The 16132-nt window shown below is 41.7% G+C and overlaps 1 protein-coding gene across 1 annotated transcript in view; it reads right to left on the reverse strand.

Annotated features, from left to right (window-relative positions):
• Positions 1-16132, reverse strand: part of slco4a1 (solute carrier organic anion transporter family, member 4A1) — a 214447-nt gene that overhangs the window by 46281 nt on the left and 152034 nt on the right. The window contains exon 3 of the mRNA XM_086005608.1: positions 12701-13611. Coding sequence (XP_085861734.1) covers positions 12701-13442 — 742 coding nt within the window. The 5' untranslated portion in view covers positions 13443-13611. The remainder of the gene's footprint in view (positions 1-12700; positions 13612-16132) is intronic.

Here is a 16132-nt window from a genome sequence, read left to right on the forward strand (position 1 = left end):
CTCTTCTTCGAAATAGTGCCATGGGATCTTTTACATCCACCTGAGAGAGCAGACAGGGCCTCGGGTTTAACGTCTCATCCGAAAGGCAGCACCTCCGGCATGGAAGTGTGCTATTGCACAGTCCTCAGAAGGTCTGTCAAACATAACGTTACTATCCATTGCAGGATAATGCTAAAGTTTCCAGAAGCAAAATAATTCTAATTTTAGAATGAGACTGCTGTACTACATTATTTCATGTTGGTTCCTTTGGTTTCTACTGTTATAGCAGAGACAACGGCTGATCTTGGTGAGTAGCATTTTTCTTCAATTTCCATTCTTGAAACTCTTATTTTCAGTAAGCCTGAGGGGAAGTGAGTTTGCACACTGTCCTTTCACCACTAGGACCGACGGGATGAAAGTCTCTCGTCTCTGCTGTCTGTAAGGATCCTACGTGAACTGAATTTAGACAACCATAATCCAGTTTCTAGTCGGCATTGTCACAGCACAAAACTGCCTATAATTTGGCACTAATTGGCGCTCTCACTCAAGACATGGGGATGGCTAGTATCTGAAATGCCACAATGCTGCAGTAGGAAGTGCTCTACATTTAGGCCAAAGTGGAAGGATTGTCACGCTGTCATTGGCTGCACTATATCTGACCTGATAATGCTCGACAGTGGTACTGAAAGAATGCTCGACAGTGCAACTGAAAGTTTGAAGTGGGAAGGTGTTCCGCTATCTAGTGTTGACACAATAGCCACTAACCTAACTTATTTCTCACAAATCTGACCCCTTCTAAATGCGTCTTTAGAGTGGTAGACAAACACTTTAATATATTACTTAGAAATGCTAAGTGAATAAAGAATATAATTTGCCTTTAATGATCACTGGTGTGTTCAACATGTTTTATTAAGTGTTCTCGGATGCTTTTCTTATTTTTCTTCCAATTAGGATGATGGAGTAAAACTTTAGAAGTGGTTTCTGCAAATAAAGGAACTGGTAGAGAGACTGAGTGGTAGGGTCTCTTTCCAGCAGAGTTCCTGGAATGCTCTCAGGGGAGGTTGGACAGTTGTGGCCACAGAAATGGCATTACATGAATCAGGGGCATAAAAATGAGGGAGCCACAAGTTGCCAACTAAAACCAATCATAACTGCTCATAATCAAGTACAGAACTGGAATAGTTCCAAACCAATCTGGATGGTTCCCCACAGTCTGCAAAGTCCAAAAATGTACCCTGACAAAGTCATCCATATGATCATCAGGAAAAGAGCTGATTGAAATGCTCTTTCATGCATAAGGTTGAGATTTCATGCTCTGTGAGATAGATATATCTGCTGCTGAGCCCTGCCACAACCCAGTGGTCATTCTTAATGGAAAGAACCACCTTGGTCTGCCTAGCCTGTTTACGTTAGTGTCTGAGACCCCAGTAGAGCTGAGAGAATAGTTGTTGCTTGTCCTTTAGTAATCAGGACAACTGGTCATCAGTTCTAGACTGTAATTTATCCAAATACATCTACCTTAATCAATTTGGCTATAGATTTTAATTTTGTAAGACATTTTTACTTAAAAAAAATGCAGATCATAACAAAAAGGTTTCAAATTTTACCTCAGGTGTTTCTTTTCCCACCCTCTCCCAGAATATAACCACTTATCTCCCTATTTAGATTACTCAGTTCACTACTTAAAATTTAACAAGGATGCATCCCCTCAGAGGAATGTAGCTTCAATGGCAAGCTTCAAAATAAGGGAGCAGGTGGTATTAAATATCCCAACGTAAACTACATACAAATTTGTTTATTCTGCTAAGGAAAGAGAAAAAAGAATATAAGAGTAAATTAGCAAGACATAAAAACAGATTGTAAACATTTCTATAGGTATGTAAATAGGAAGAGGTTAGTAAAAGTAAAAGTGGATCCATTAGAGGCAGAGACAGGAGAAATTATAATGGGCAATAAGGAAATGGCAGAGACATTAAACAAATACTTTGTATCTGTCTTCACAGTAGAAGACACAAAAAAATTCCAGAAATAATGGTAAACCAAGGGTCCAGAGAGAATGAGGAACTTAAAGAAATCAGTATAAGTAAAGACATAGTACTGGAGAAATTAATGGGACTAAGTGGCGACAAATCCCTTGGACCTGACGACCTGCATCCTAGGGTTTTAAAAGAGGTAGCTGCAGAGATAGTGGATGCACTGATATTAATATTCCAGTATTCCCTAGATTCCAGAACAGTCCCCAAGGATTGGAAGGTAGCAAACATAACCCTGCTATTTAAGAAAGGAGGAAGAGAAAAAAACGGGGAACTATACGGACAGTTAGCCTGATATCAGTAGTAGGCAAAATGCTAGAATCTATTATTAGGGACATGGTAACAGGGCACTTAGAAAATCATAATATGATTAGGCAGAGTCAACATAGTTTTATGAAAGGGAAATCATGTTTGACAAATTTAATAAGAGTTTTTTGAAGATGTAACTAGAATGGATAAAGGGGAACCAGTGGATGTAGTGTATTTGGATTTTCAAAAAGCATTCGATAAGGTGTCACACAAGAGGTTATTACACAAAATTAGGACTCATGGTATTGGGGGTAATAAATTAGCATGGATTGAGGATTGGTTAATGGACAGAAAACAAAGTGTAGGAATAAACAGGACTTTTTCAGGTTGGCAAGCTATAACTAGCGGGGTACCGCAAGGATCAGTGCTTGGGCCTCAGCTATTTAAAATCTATATTAATGACTTAGATGAAGGGGCTGCGTGCAACGTATCTAAGTTTGCTGATGATACAAAGTTAGGTGGGAATGTAAGCTGTGAGGAGGACGCAAAGAGGCTGCAGAGAGGCATAGACAGGTTGACTGAGTGGGCAAGAACATGGCAAATGAAATATAATGTGAGGAAGTGTGAAGTTATCCACTTTGGTAGGAAAAACAAAAAAGCTGAATATTTTTGAATGGTGAGAGACTGGGAAATGTTTGCACTGAGAGGGACCTGGGTGTCCTTGTACATGAATCACAGAAAGTTAACATGCAGGTACATCAAGCAATTAGGAAAGCAAATGGTATGTTAGCTTTTGTTACAAAGGGATTAGAGTATAAGAGTAAAGAAGTCTTACTACAATTATACAGGGCATTGGTGAGGCCACACCTGGAGTACGGTGTACAGTTCTGGTCTCCTTACCTAAGGAAAGACATACTTACCTTAGAGGGAGTGCAGTGAAGGTTCCTTAGACTGGTTCCTGAGATAAGGGGATTGCCCTGTGAGGAGAGATTGAGTAGGCTAAGCCTATATTCATTAGAGTTTAGAAGAATGAGAGGTGATCTAATTGAAGCAGATAAAATTCTTAAGGGGCTTGACAGGGTTAATGTTAATGGGGGCCATATCTCTAACTTTTTCCAGTCTGACGAAAGGTCATCGACCTGAAACGTTAACTCTGTTTCTCTCTCCACAGATGCTGCCTGACCTGCTGAGTATTTCCAGCATTTTCTGTTTTTATTTTAGTTACACATAAGTTATGTAACATCATTTCTTGGACTTCCCAACACTAGTTTTCTTATTAAAAAACAGTTTGCATTGCTGAAGTCCAAAAATATGAATTGATATACCTATCACTCAAAAAATGGATTGATTGTAAAATGTACCAATCCTGATCATCGTCATTGTCCTCCTCCTTATCATCTTCTAAGTATAGGCCCTACCCATCTTAGGCTTTGAAGGCTCGGCATCCTGATTGGTTTTCTCCTCTCCCATGTACTTAACAGTTGTTTGTTTTCTCTTTCATCCATCTGCAAACATGTGGCTATTATATCATCCATCATCCACTCTATTGCTTTCTTTACTCAGGATGGAGAGTGTTTGGTAGAAAAAGGATGTTCAGGAGGAGTGTTTTCCTAAGATTTTGTTTGCACTTGATGATTTCCGCTGGATTTTAAACACTCCAGTGAATTTTCCATTCAGGGCAGTGCAGGGTTGATCATTCTTATGCTGTCATGAATACTTTGCATCTGCTTTCCAATTAAAAGTCATCTTTGATTCACTTGTGCAAAATACCACACGAGTACTGTATACAAAACTGGGAGGAAAGACAACTTGCCCAATGATAATGCACAGCAATTTCCCCCCAGCATCTTCTCGGATAAGAGGTAAAAGCAAACTTCTCTTTCATTATCATAGAATTTTATGGCATAGGAGGCCCATCGTGTTTGTACCGGCCGAGAAAGAGCTCTCCAGCCTAATCCCACTTTCCAGCTCTTGGCCCATAGCCTTGTAGGTTACAGCACTTCAAATGCATAGCCAAGAATGTTTTAAATGTGAGGAGGGTTTCAGCCTCTACCATTCTTTCAGGCAGTGAGCTCCAGACCCCCACCAGCCTCCGGGTGAAAAAAGTTCTCAAATCCCCTCTAATCCTTCTACCAATTACTTTAAATCTATGCCCCCTGGTTATTGACCTCTCTGCGAAGGGAAAAAGGTCCTTCCTATCCACTCTATCTAGGCCCCTCATAGGTTTTATAAACCTCAATTAAATCTCCCCTCAGCCTCCTCTGTTCCAAAGAAAACAGCCCCAGCCTATCCAATCTTCCCTCATAGCTAAAATTCTCCAGTCCTGGCAGCATCCTCGTAAATCTCCTCTGTACCCTCTCTAGTGCAATCACATCTTTTCTGTAATGTGGTGACTGTACACAGTGCTCTAGCTGTGGCACAACTAGTGTTTTATACAGTTCAAACATAACCTCCCTGCTCTTATACCTGTAGTACATAGAAACATAGAAGATAGGAGCAGGAGTAGGCCATTCGGCCCCTCGAGCCTGCTCCGCCATTCAATGCGATCCTGGCTGATCATCCAAATTCAGTAACTTGTCCCTGCTTTCTCCTCATATCCCTTGAACCCCTTAGCCTTAAGAAATATATCTAACTCCTTCTTGAATATATTTAATGAATTGGCTTCAACTGTCTTCTGTGGTAGAGAATTCCACAGGTTCACCACTCTCTGGGTGAAGAAATTCCTCATCTCAGTCCTAAATGGCTTACCCCTTATCCTTAGACTGTGACCCCTGGTTCTAAACTCTCCCGCCATCGGGAACATCCTTCCTGCATCCAGTCTGTCTAGTCCTGGTAGAATTTTATAAGTTTCAATGAGATCCCTTCTCATTCTTCTAAACTCTAGCGAATATAAGCCTAATCAACCCAATCTCTCTTCATACGTCATTCCTGCCATCCCAGGTATCAGTCTGGTGAATCTTCGCTGCACTCCCTCCATGGCAAGAACATCCTTCCTCAGATAAGGGGACCAAAACTGCACACAATACTCAAGATGTGGTCTCACCAAGGCCCTACACAACTGCAGCAAGACATCCTTGTTCCTGTACTTGAATCCTCTCGCTATGAAGGCCAGCATACCATTTGTCTTCTTAATCGCTTGCTGCACCTACATGCTTACCTTCAGCGGCTGGTACACAAGGACACCCAGGTCTCGTTGCACTTCCCCTTCTCCCAATCTATTGCCATTCAGATAATAATCTGCCTTCCTGTTTTTGCCACCAAAGTGGATAACCTTGCATTTATCCACATTATACTGCATCTGCCATGCATCTGCCCAATCGCCCAACCTGTCCAACTCGTACTGGAGTTTCTTTGCATCCTCCTCACAGCACACACGCCCACCCAGCTTTGTGTCCTCTGCAAACTTGTAGATATTACACCTAGTTCCCTCGTCTAGATCATTAATATATATTGTGAATAACTGGGGTCCTAGCACCGATCCCTGCGGTACCCCACTAGTCACTGCCTTCCACTTGGAAAAAGTCCCGTTTATTCCAACTTTTTGCTTCCTGTTTGCCAACCAGTTTTCTATCCAAGTCAGTACCTTACCCCCAATCCCATGTGCTTTAACTTTGCACGCTAGTCTCTTTGTAAGCGGGACCTTATCAAAAGCCTTCTGAAAGTCCAAATACACCACATCCACTGGTTCTCCCTTATCTATTCTACCAGTTACATTCTCAAAAGATTCCAGTAGATTAGTCAAGTACGATTTACCTTTTGTAAATCCATGTTGACTTTGTCCGATCCTGTCACTGTTTTCCAAGTGCTCTGCTATTACATCTTTTATAATGGACTCTAGCATTTTCCCCACTACCAATGTCAGGCTTACCGGTCTATAATTCCCCGTTTTTTTCTCTACCACCCTTTTTAAATAGTGGGGTAACATTAGCTACCCTCCAATCCATGGGAACTGTTCCAGAGTCTATAGAATTTTGGAAGATGACCAGCAATGCATCTACTATTTCTAGGGCCACTTCCTTAAGTACCCTAGGATGTAGATTATCAGGCCCTGGGGATTTATCGGCCTTCAACCCCGTCAATTTCCCTAACACCATTTCCCTACAAATACTGATTTCATTCAGTTCCTCCCTCCCATTAGACCCTATGTTCCCGACATCTCTGGGAGTTTATTTGTGTCCTCCTTTGTGAAGACAGAACCAAAATATGTATGTAATTGGTCTGCCATGTCTTTGTTCCCCATTATAAATTCCCCTGATTCTGACTGCAAGGGACCTACGCTTGACTTTACCAATCTTTTTCTCTTCACATATCTATAGAAGCTTTTACAGTCAGTTTTTATGTTCACTGCAAGCTTACGCTCATATTCTATTTTCCCCCTCTTAATTAATCCATTTGTCCTCCTTTGTTGAATCCTAAACAGCTCCCAATCCTCAGGTTTGCTGCTTTTTCTGGCCAATATATATGTCCTCTCCTTGGATCTTATGCTATTCCTAATTTCCCTGGTTAGCCAATGTTGAGTCACCTTTTTTGTTTTATTTTTATGCCAAACAGGGATGAACAAATTCTGTAGTTCATCCATGCGATCTTTAAATGTTTGCCATTGCCTATTCACCGTCAACCCTTTAAGTAACATTCCCCAATCCATCCTAGCCAACTCGCACCTGTTACCATCGTAGTTTCCTTTATTTAAATTCAGTACCCAAGTCTTTGAATCAACTACTTCACTCTCCATCTTAATGAAGAATTCTATCATATTATGATTGCTCCTCCCCAAGGGGCCTCGCACAACAAGATTGCTAATTAATCCTTTCTCATTACATAATGCCTCGGCTAATAAAGGAAAGTGTCCCATATGCCTTCTTAACCACCTTATCTACCTGACCTGCTACCTTCAGGGATCTGTAGACATGCACTCCAAGATCTCTCTGTTCCTCCACAGTTCTCAGTATCCTACCATTTATTATCACAGAATCACAGAAACCCCACAGTGCAGATAGAGGCCATTGCGGCCCATCGAGCCTGCACCGACACATATCCCACCCTATCCCCGTAACCCCATGTATTTAATCCCCCTAACACTAAGGGTCAATTTATCATAGCCAATCAACCTAACCTGCACATCTTTGGACTGTGGGAGGAAACCGGAGCACCCGGAGGAAACCCACGCAAACACAGGGAGAATGTGCAAACTCCACACAGACAGTCACCCGAGGCCGGATTCGAACCCGGGTCCCTGGCGCTGTGAGACAACAGTGCTAACCACTATGCCACCGTTATGTATTCCCTTGCCTTATTAGCCCTCCCCAAATGCATTACCTCACACTTCTCTGGATTGAATTCCACTTGCCACATTTCTGCCCACTTGACCAGCCCATTGATATCTTCCTACAGTCTACAGCTTTCTTCCACACTATCAACCACACAGTCAATTTTTGTATCATCTGCAAAATTCTTAATCATGCCCTCTACATTGAAGTCTAAATCACTGACATATACTACAAAAACCAAGGGACCTAGTACTGAGCCCTGCAGAACCCCCAATGGAAACAGCCTTCCAGTCACAAAAACACCTGCCGACCATTACCCTGTGCTTCTTGCCACTGAGTCAATTTTGGATCCAACTTGCCACTTTCCCTTTGATCCCATGAGCTTTTACTTTTCTGACCAGTCTACCATGTGGCATCTTATCAAAAGCCTTCCTAAAATCCATGCAGACTACATCAAACGCGCTACTTTCATCGACCCTCCTTGTTACCTCCTCAAAAAATTCAATCAATTTCGTCAGACACTACCTTCCCTTAACAAATCCATGCTGACTGTCCTTGATTAATCTGTGCCTTTCTAAATGACGATTAATACTGTCCCTCAGAATTTTTTCCAATAATTTGCCCACCACCGAAGTTAGGCTGACTGGCCTGTAACTACTTGGTCTATCCCTTTCTCCCTTCTTAAACAATGGTATGTTAGCAGTCCTCCGGCACCACACCTGTAGCCAGAGAGGATTGGAAAATGATGGTCAGAGCCTCCGCCATTTCCTCCCTTGCTTCTCTTAACAGTCTAGGATACATTTCATCTGGGCCTGGTGATTTATCTACTTTCAAAGATGCTAAACCCCTTAATACTTCCTCTCCCACTATGTTTATCTCATCTAATATTTCACACTCCTCCTCAACTACAATGTCTGCATCGTCCCTCTCATTTGCAAAGACAGACGCAAAGTATTCATTGACAACCATACCCACGTCTTCTGCCTCCACCCACGTTACCTTTTTGGTTTCTAATAGATCCTACTCTTTTCTTAGTTATCCTCTTGCTCTTTATGTATTTATAATATATCTTTGGGTTTTCCTTAATGTTACTTGCCAATATTTTTTCAGGCCCTCTCTTTGCTTTCCTAATTTCTTTTTTAATTTCACCCCAGCACTTTCTATACTCCTCTAGGCTTTCTGCAGTATTGAACGCTCAGTATGACATAAGCTTCCTTTTTTGCCTCCTCTTACCCTGTATGCCCCTTGACATCCAGGAGACTCTAGATTTGGGAATCCCACCCTTTTTCTTTGTGGGAACATATTTGCTCTGAACCCTCACTATCTCCTCCTTGAATGCCTCCCACTGCTCTGACACTGATTTACCTTCCAGTAGCTGTTCCCAGTCCACTTTTGCTAAATCGCATCTCAGCTTAGTAAAATTGGCCTTTCCCCAATTGAGAACTTTTACTTCTGGTCTGTCTTTGTCCTTATCCATAACTACACCTAATCTAACTGAATTATGATCACTACTACCAAAATGGTCTCCCACTGATACCCCTTCTACCTGCCCAGCTTAATTCCCTAAAACTAAGTCCAGAACTGCCCCCCTCTCTTGTTGGACTTGCTACGTACGGGCTGAAAAAGTTCTCCTGAATGCATTTTAAGAATTCTGTGCCCTCTATACCCGATTCTATCCCAGTTAATATTAGGGTAGTTGAAATCTCGTATTACTGCCCTATTGTTTTTGCACTTTTCAGAAATTTGCCTACACATTTGCTCTTCTATCTCCCTCTGACTATTTGGGGGTCTATAGTACACTCCTAGCAGTGTGACTGCCCCTTTTTTGTTCTTCAGTTCAACCCATATGGCCTCTTGATGATCTTTCTAACATATCATCCCTCCTCACAGCTGTAAGTGTTTCTTTGTCTCTGTATTGATATCATTTTAATCTACTAAATAAACTAGTTCTTACAATAAAATATTATTTTTGTTCTATTTGCCTCTTTTCCTTAATGACATTGCAAGCAAGTGCTTTCCTGTATTCAAGGGCATGATGTTAATCATTATTAGAGGTCTGTCAATGGTGTTAGCTTTCAACTGACACGGTCCAACACGTTGTGAAGTCAACCAGAATTATGGACGCAGTTGGACAGAATTATTGGTGCTAGCCAGACAACTGCCTGTGCAGACAAAATTGAATTTACTAATATTGTGACAAACCACAAAAATAACACAAATGCTTTCAGTGTAGGATCCATTCAAAGGACATGTTTTTTCCACTCAAAAGTTAGACCGCTTCACTAATTAAAAAAAAGACAAGAACTCGTAGCTAATGCACGAATCAAACTTGGGAACTTCCCGTTAATACAAGGGAAGACACCGAGGGGCATTTTAAAAAGCAGCAACACAATTAAGCGATTCAGATAATAATAAATACCCACTGGAAGTCCAAAATTACATTGCAAACTCCTAGGCCTGGAATTTCCTGCGTATTTATGCCACGCGTCACAATCAGACACAAATCAAATATTTTGAGTTATGCATGCAAGTACAATACGCCTTATCTCCTTGACCTTTTATGATAGTCTATCACTCCTCCGCCCGAATGGATCGCCGCCATAATAATGGCTCCGCCCCCAAGTTATAGAGCACGATACGCGAGTTTCTTGCAATTGCGTTTGCACAGAAGCTCTCTTCAAATTCCAACCAGATTTTCAGGCAACAGGAAACAAGTCCTTGTTATGGACAAGTCATTGAAATTTTGAGCTTTTGTTTTTTTAATTTATCCTCACCAAATGGCAACAATATCAATCACATTAAACATTGAACTTACTGATTTCAGTTCCTTAAACAAGCTGTGCCTAATGTGCATTAATGATGGTTAAATGAGTTCAAACCTAAATTTTCATACTTAAGAAGCATATAGTGCAAATTCAGCGCTTTCCTTGGGCCCCAAATTGTTTATGCCAATTTTCGCTGATTTACCCCCATTTTATGTTCATTCATATTCTAATGAGATTTGCAGGGAATTTGAGCAGAATGGGCGCAATTTCGGGGCTAACCTTGCGCTCGCGGAGGAAATTCCAGGCCCTAACCTACTTCCAGACATGTACATAAGCACATCTCCATTATGAAAATGTGTGTCGCGCGCACATTTACTGTCCATCATACTTCAGGTGTCACACTTCAAAACAAAGCATAAATAAACAGGAGGCAATCATTTGTAACAGGAGCCTTAGAACCCAGAACTACTCATTGAGCTTACCAATTCATATGCCAGAGATAGGACCTTGAACCTCAAAAGCAATTACCTCACCCAGTGTTTACTTAACAACAATTAGACTTTGTGTTAAAGACACACAACTATAATATATTCTGCATTACATGGTAGTCTTTGCAGGGTGATGGCAATTGCTAAAGCACTTGTTTTTTTTTTTTGGGGGGGGGGGGGGGGGAGGGGGTTTAACAATGCAATCTCAGTCAACCATAGCCTAAATGTCTATTACTACTCGTCTTAGTTCCCATCACTGGAGAAAATTAGGATTTTTTTGGTTGAAAAAACAGGCACTTTTTTCGCAATAGTTTGGGGATGGGGGAAGGATTTTGGGTGTACAAATAGGCATGCTGGGTGAAAGTAGAGTACGGCTTAGGTTTGCAGCCGGCAAAGTAATAATCACCTTCATTAGCCATATGATGCCAACACAGATGACAGGTTGTCGAATACTGGAAAAAGGGCATGGATGATTACTGTTTATAACAATTACTGACACACTGGCTAACTATTGATTGTTAAAGCCAAATAGAGGTTTGAGTGGAGCAAAAGCTCAACTACTTAACAGCAAAATGCATCCACGGAGAAGCTCTTTTTAGAAGCATTTTGCTGTAATTAAGAAAGAAGGCTGAAGATACTTTTGGGCAAGAAAAGAACAAATATGCATGTAGTGCCGATGAAAGCATCCAGCATTGAAGTTATTGAGAACCATCCAGTAGAGGCCATCCCATACAGAATTAGAGGGCATTGTGACTCAAAAGAATATCTGATTCGACGAACTCATTTAAAGCCAGGAAAATGTTACTTTTGATTCATTATGGTTAATTCCTAAAATTCTGGTCATCATTATTTTATTTTTTTAAATCAAATTTAGTTAGCAACAGGAATATCATCAAATATTGACACATTTTCTGGCACAAGACAGCAATGCCCAAGTGAGTCACTGTTACTTTGCAGTGATTCATGATTCGTTCCCCTTTTTAGTTAATCCCACTTTTGGTTTTCCCAAGTCTTGCCTACAGTTTACAGTCAGTTATATGATATAAGTCACAAGAGCTTCCAAGACTGTACTAGGTCTTCACAAATGTTAACACTATAGTACCGTCAGATTCAGCAATCTATTTTAGCTAGGTTCTCCATCAGGAAAAAAAAAAGCAGCTTTTTGGGGGGTGGGGAAATAAAAGGAAGCACATGTTCTGATTGGGGAATGTGCAGTCAAACAGATCTACACAATGATCTGTACAAATTACTAGCCTTCATATGCATGCAAAATGAGCGAATTCAGTCATTTAAAAAATGTCTAGCTACACAAGATCAAAATTCAAAAGCAAAATCTGTGTCATTTTAAAGGCAAAGTGACAAGTTTTCAAATTGGAAGACCTGAAGGCCCAAGTGTGAGTTGTTTACTTGGAAATCTTCCCAAGTATGTGCAAAATATCTGAATATTCTCACCAAGTAGCTGTCGAGCATCAAGTGTTCTCAGAATCTATACCTGAGTTTTCAGTGTGCTTCCTTGTATCCCGCAAGTAAGTAATAAAGTTGATCCTTATGATTATGTTTATAAGGTCTGTAGCTGACAATTTTCACATCTTAGTTTACAGCATTGGCAGGAATTCCCTCCTCTCCCCACTCTGCCACCATAACTTTGGCAGAAACCCCTCTTTCTCTGAACTTCCACCAAAGTTACTGCCGCAGAGCGGGAAAAGCCCCGAGGAAATTCCCTACACGTTTATTTTGTTTTCCAAACAGGTATTCGTTTTATTTGAATAAATTAAGTCACACATCCCTGACTTCAAGAGGCACAAGCACACGGCATTACCAGTCCGCTTGCTATCACAATTATCACATCAATGATTCACAAAGGCATTAGCAACTCCAGCATAGTAAAACTACACATCACAGTTTCTCCCAAAACTCACCAATGTAAACAGGAGCATAGTTTGACTTGACATTTTCATCTAAGTAGGTCACTCCCAGGGTGTACAATGGAGTTGCTCCTATGCCATGGAGGAACTGTCCAAGCATAAACACAAACCTATAGTTGGAATAACTTGACGAACCTTCGCTACACTGTGTAGACTGATTAGAATGGCACAATCCAGTCTGGTCAGATAGATTCACTTCATAAGGACCAGAGATAAACTGAGGCAAGGAAAACACTAGTGATCCCAAAGCCATGATTAGAACCCCCCAGCCAAGCCAACGTGGTTTGTGACCACTGCCGCCAAAGTAACTGACAAAAATCAAGCAGACACATGCTGCTATGTCGTAAGAGCTGGCAATCATTCCACTGTGGTAACTACGTAGGTCAAATCTCCGTTCGATTGAGGTAATCACAGTATTTATAAATCCATTTACTATCATTCCTTGGAGAAAGGAAGCAGTGCAGAGGAAGAAGAGTACTCCTTTTGGTGTGTTAAAAACCTGCAAAAATTTGGGCTTCAACCGACCCCAGCCACACATATTGTCTGTTTTGTTCTGGATTAATTTGAACTGGAATGAGCTATCGTATACTTTTGATGTCCCATTGCACTGTATTTTATTGTTGGTTTCTGAAGAACTCAGAGTGTCCAAATTATTCGGGCTTGAGGATGGTTCATTTAAATTCAGCAGCTCCTGTCTGGAGCTGAATGAAGTATCTCCTGTTAAATGGCTCGACATTTCCAATCTAACTGCAAAGGTTATCACTTTCAAAGATTCTCCACAATACGCGATTCTTGTAGACGAAGAGTAGGAGAATGATCCCTTTCAGAATTCCACTTAACAGTCTGTCGCGGTGACTGATGTCATGTCCTCAGGGTTTTCTTATATGAATATTATTTTCTTCATTCTGCAGAAGAAACATGGCAATTACTATCAGCTACACATATTAGTAGGACCATCTCAAGTTCCAATATTGCTCACTATGAGGACAGAAGAACTCCACCTTTGTCTGATTTGCACCACTTCACTCACCAATGTGCAGCGCTCAAATTTAATTGCTTAGTTTAGTTTATGGTACCCAAATCACAGAGAAGGTAACTCTATAATGCAAGATTTGCTATTGCTTTTCCTACACCAATAAACAGCCCAATTGCGATAACAGCATTTCGCCCCCCCCACCCCCACCACCCCACTGCTTTTAATAAAATCCTGCATTATACCCTAACTTTTAATCTAACATATTTATTTGTAATATATTCCACATCCCTATTTTATATTTTGCACTTAACAGAACAGAAAAGAAAGAAAGCGATTATGAGGGGGACGGCAGAGTAGTGGTTACATTACTAGACTAGTAATCTAGAGGCCTGGACTAATAAACCAGAGAATGAGAGTTCAAATACCATCATGGAACTTTGAGAACTTGAATTCTGTATATAAATTTATTTAAAAAAACAAAATTGGAAATTTAAAAAACTGGCATCAGTAAAAGTGTCCATGGAGTTTACTTTAGGGAAGGAAACCTGCTGTCGTTACCTGATTTGACCTAATCTTACCAACGTTGGTTGACACTGAACTGCCTTTTTGAAGTAGTGTAGCAGGCCACTCAGTTGTATCAAACTGCTGTCGTTTAAGAAGGACCACCACTGCCATCTCAGGGAATCTAGGGATGAGCAATAACTGCCGGCCTTGCCAGTGACACCCGTATCCCGAGAATATTTTTTAAACTTCGAACAGCACATCTATGCATACAATTTTTCTTTATTTAGAAACCGTGGTGAAGGGCCAAGACCCATTTTAGGGTGGTAAATAAATGTTAAACTCGTGCAAAATCCCACTTTATGGGGCTGTTTGCACTGGTGCCATCAGTTAGGCTGATGATGTTACATTTGGGGGTTCATGAGTCCTATTTCCTTCTGCGTTATGGCGCTACGCTGGGTACTTGCTACGACTTCTGGGGTAGTTACTGGAGATGCTTTTGTGTGTTGGGGGGAAATGTGGTCTCAGTTGGTGATCTTCAGAAGGGAGGATAATCAGATTTTGGATCAAAAGCCATGTTTGAACTTTAGAGAGACTCTGTGGGTAGGGGGTGGGGAGGAAAAGAGGGGCAGGGGAGAAGTTGAATGAGTTGCTGTTGAGACCAAGCACTGCAGTGGGTCCTGTTTTAAGGAGGGGGGATGACCCGAGAGGTTCAGACCTGCTACTTTGTCTTGTGTGTTCCTACTTTAGGTGTCGATTTTGTTTGCTGCTTGGCCATCTGAAATATGCCCTTCTCTTCCAATAAGAGTGGTGCACTACCTCAGTCATGGGGATATATTTTCATCTTCACCAATTGGGTGGTAATCTAGTTGAGCCCTTTATAGGAATTGCCTGATTACTGCCCAGGCAGTGAAGATAAAAATCTACCCTATGGATTCAGAGTGAATTTTATGTGCAGAGTTATTGGGCAGGATTTTCATTGGGCCGTGGAGGCAGGATTAGAGGCAAATGGGGGGTTAAAATCGCGAAATCGGGGGGCACGAACCCATCCCACCCTCAACCCGCCTCCATGCCAGTTTCAAAGGAGGCGGATACCCGATCTGTGCAGGGAGCTGCCTCCCCGAGGCGGGAAGGGGATTAGTAGTTAACAGGCAGTTTTTAGCCTAATCCCTATTTTTATTCCTGAAGTGTGGGATTCCCGACGGCTCCAAACCACGCCAAGTTAACAAGGCGGACCATCGGGCTGAAGGTCTTGGAGGATTCGAGGTGTCCGGTGTTCAGGTGAGTGATGGGTGCATGAGTGCAGAGGTAAGTGTGTTTGGTGTGTGTAAAGTGTTTAAAGAGGTTTTACTTACCTTGACAGCCTTCCTTCCTTCAGGTCTCGGGAGTCCCTCATCTCACAGGCACAGAAAGCAGAATGGCCGCGAGCTGTCAAAAGTTGCAGCATTCAGCTTTCTGTTCTGGAGGGATCTCTAAATCAGCCTGAGAGGAAGGAATTAACTTAGTGTACAGATTGTCAGGGTAGGATTTTGATACTGGAGGCGTGTAGGAGGCGGGACTACAACTTTTGGGGTTGTAGTCCCGCCTCCATCGAGTTATGGCCAACCCACTCGATTTTCACTTGATTGACCTTGTTGAGCCCGCCCAGCAGGCTCAGCAGGCCAAATAAGGGCCACCCGGCAACAGGTGACGTCACAGATTGACATTTCATCTGTCAAGAGCTTTTGACAGATGAAATATCAGCGTTTGACAGCTCTTTGAAGCTGTCAAACACTGACAATCTGTACACTGTTAATTCCTTCCTCTCAGGCTGATTTAGAGATCTCTCCACAACAGTAAGCTGAATGCTGCAACTTTTGACAGCTCGCGGCCATTCTGCTTTCTGTGCCAGTGAGATGAGGGACTCCCGAGACCTGAAGGAAGGAAGGCTGTCAAGGTAAGTAAAACTT

The sequence above is a fragment of the Somniosus microcephalus genome, chromosome 13 (genome assembly GCF_052327205.1).
Source record: "Somniosus microcephalus isolate GS21.2 chromosome 13, FLI_Smic_1.0, whole genome shotgun sequence".
Taxonomy (NCBI): Eukaryota; Metazoa; Chordata; class Chondrichthyes; order Squaliformes; family Somniosidae; genus Somniosus; species Somniosus microcephalus.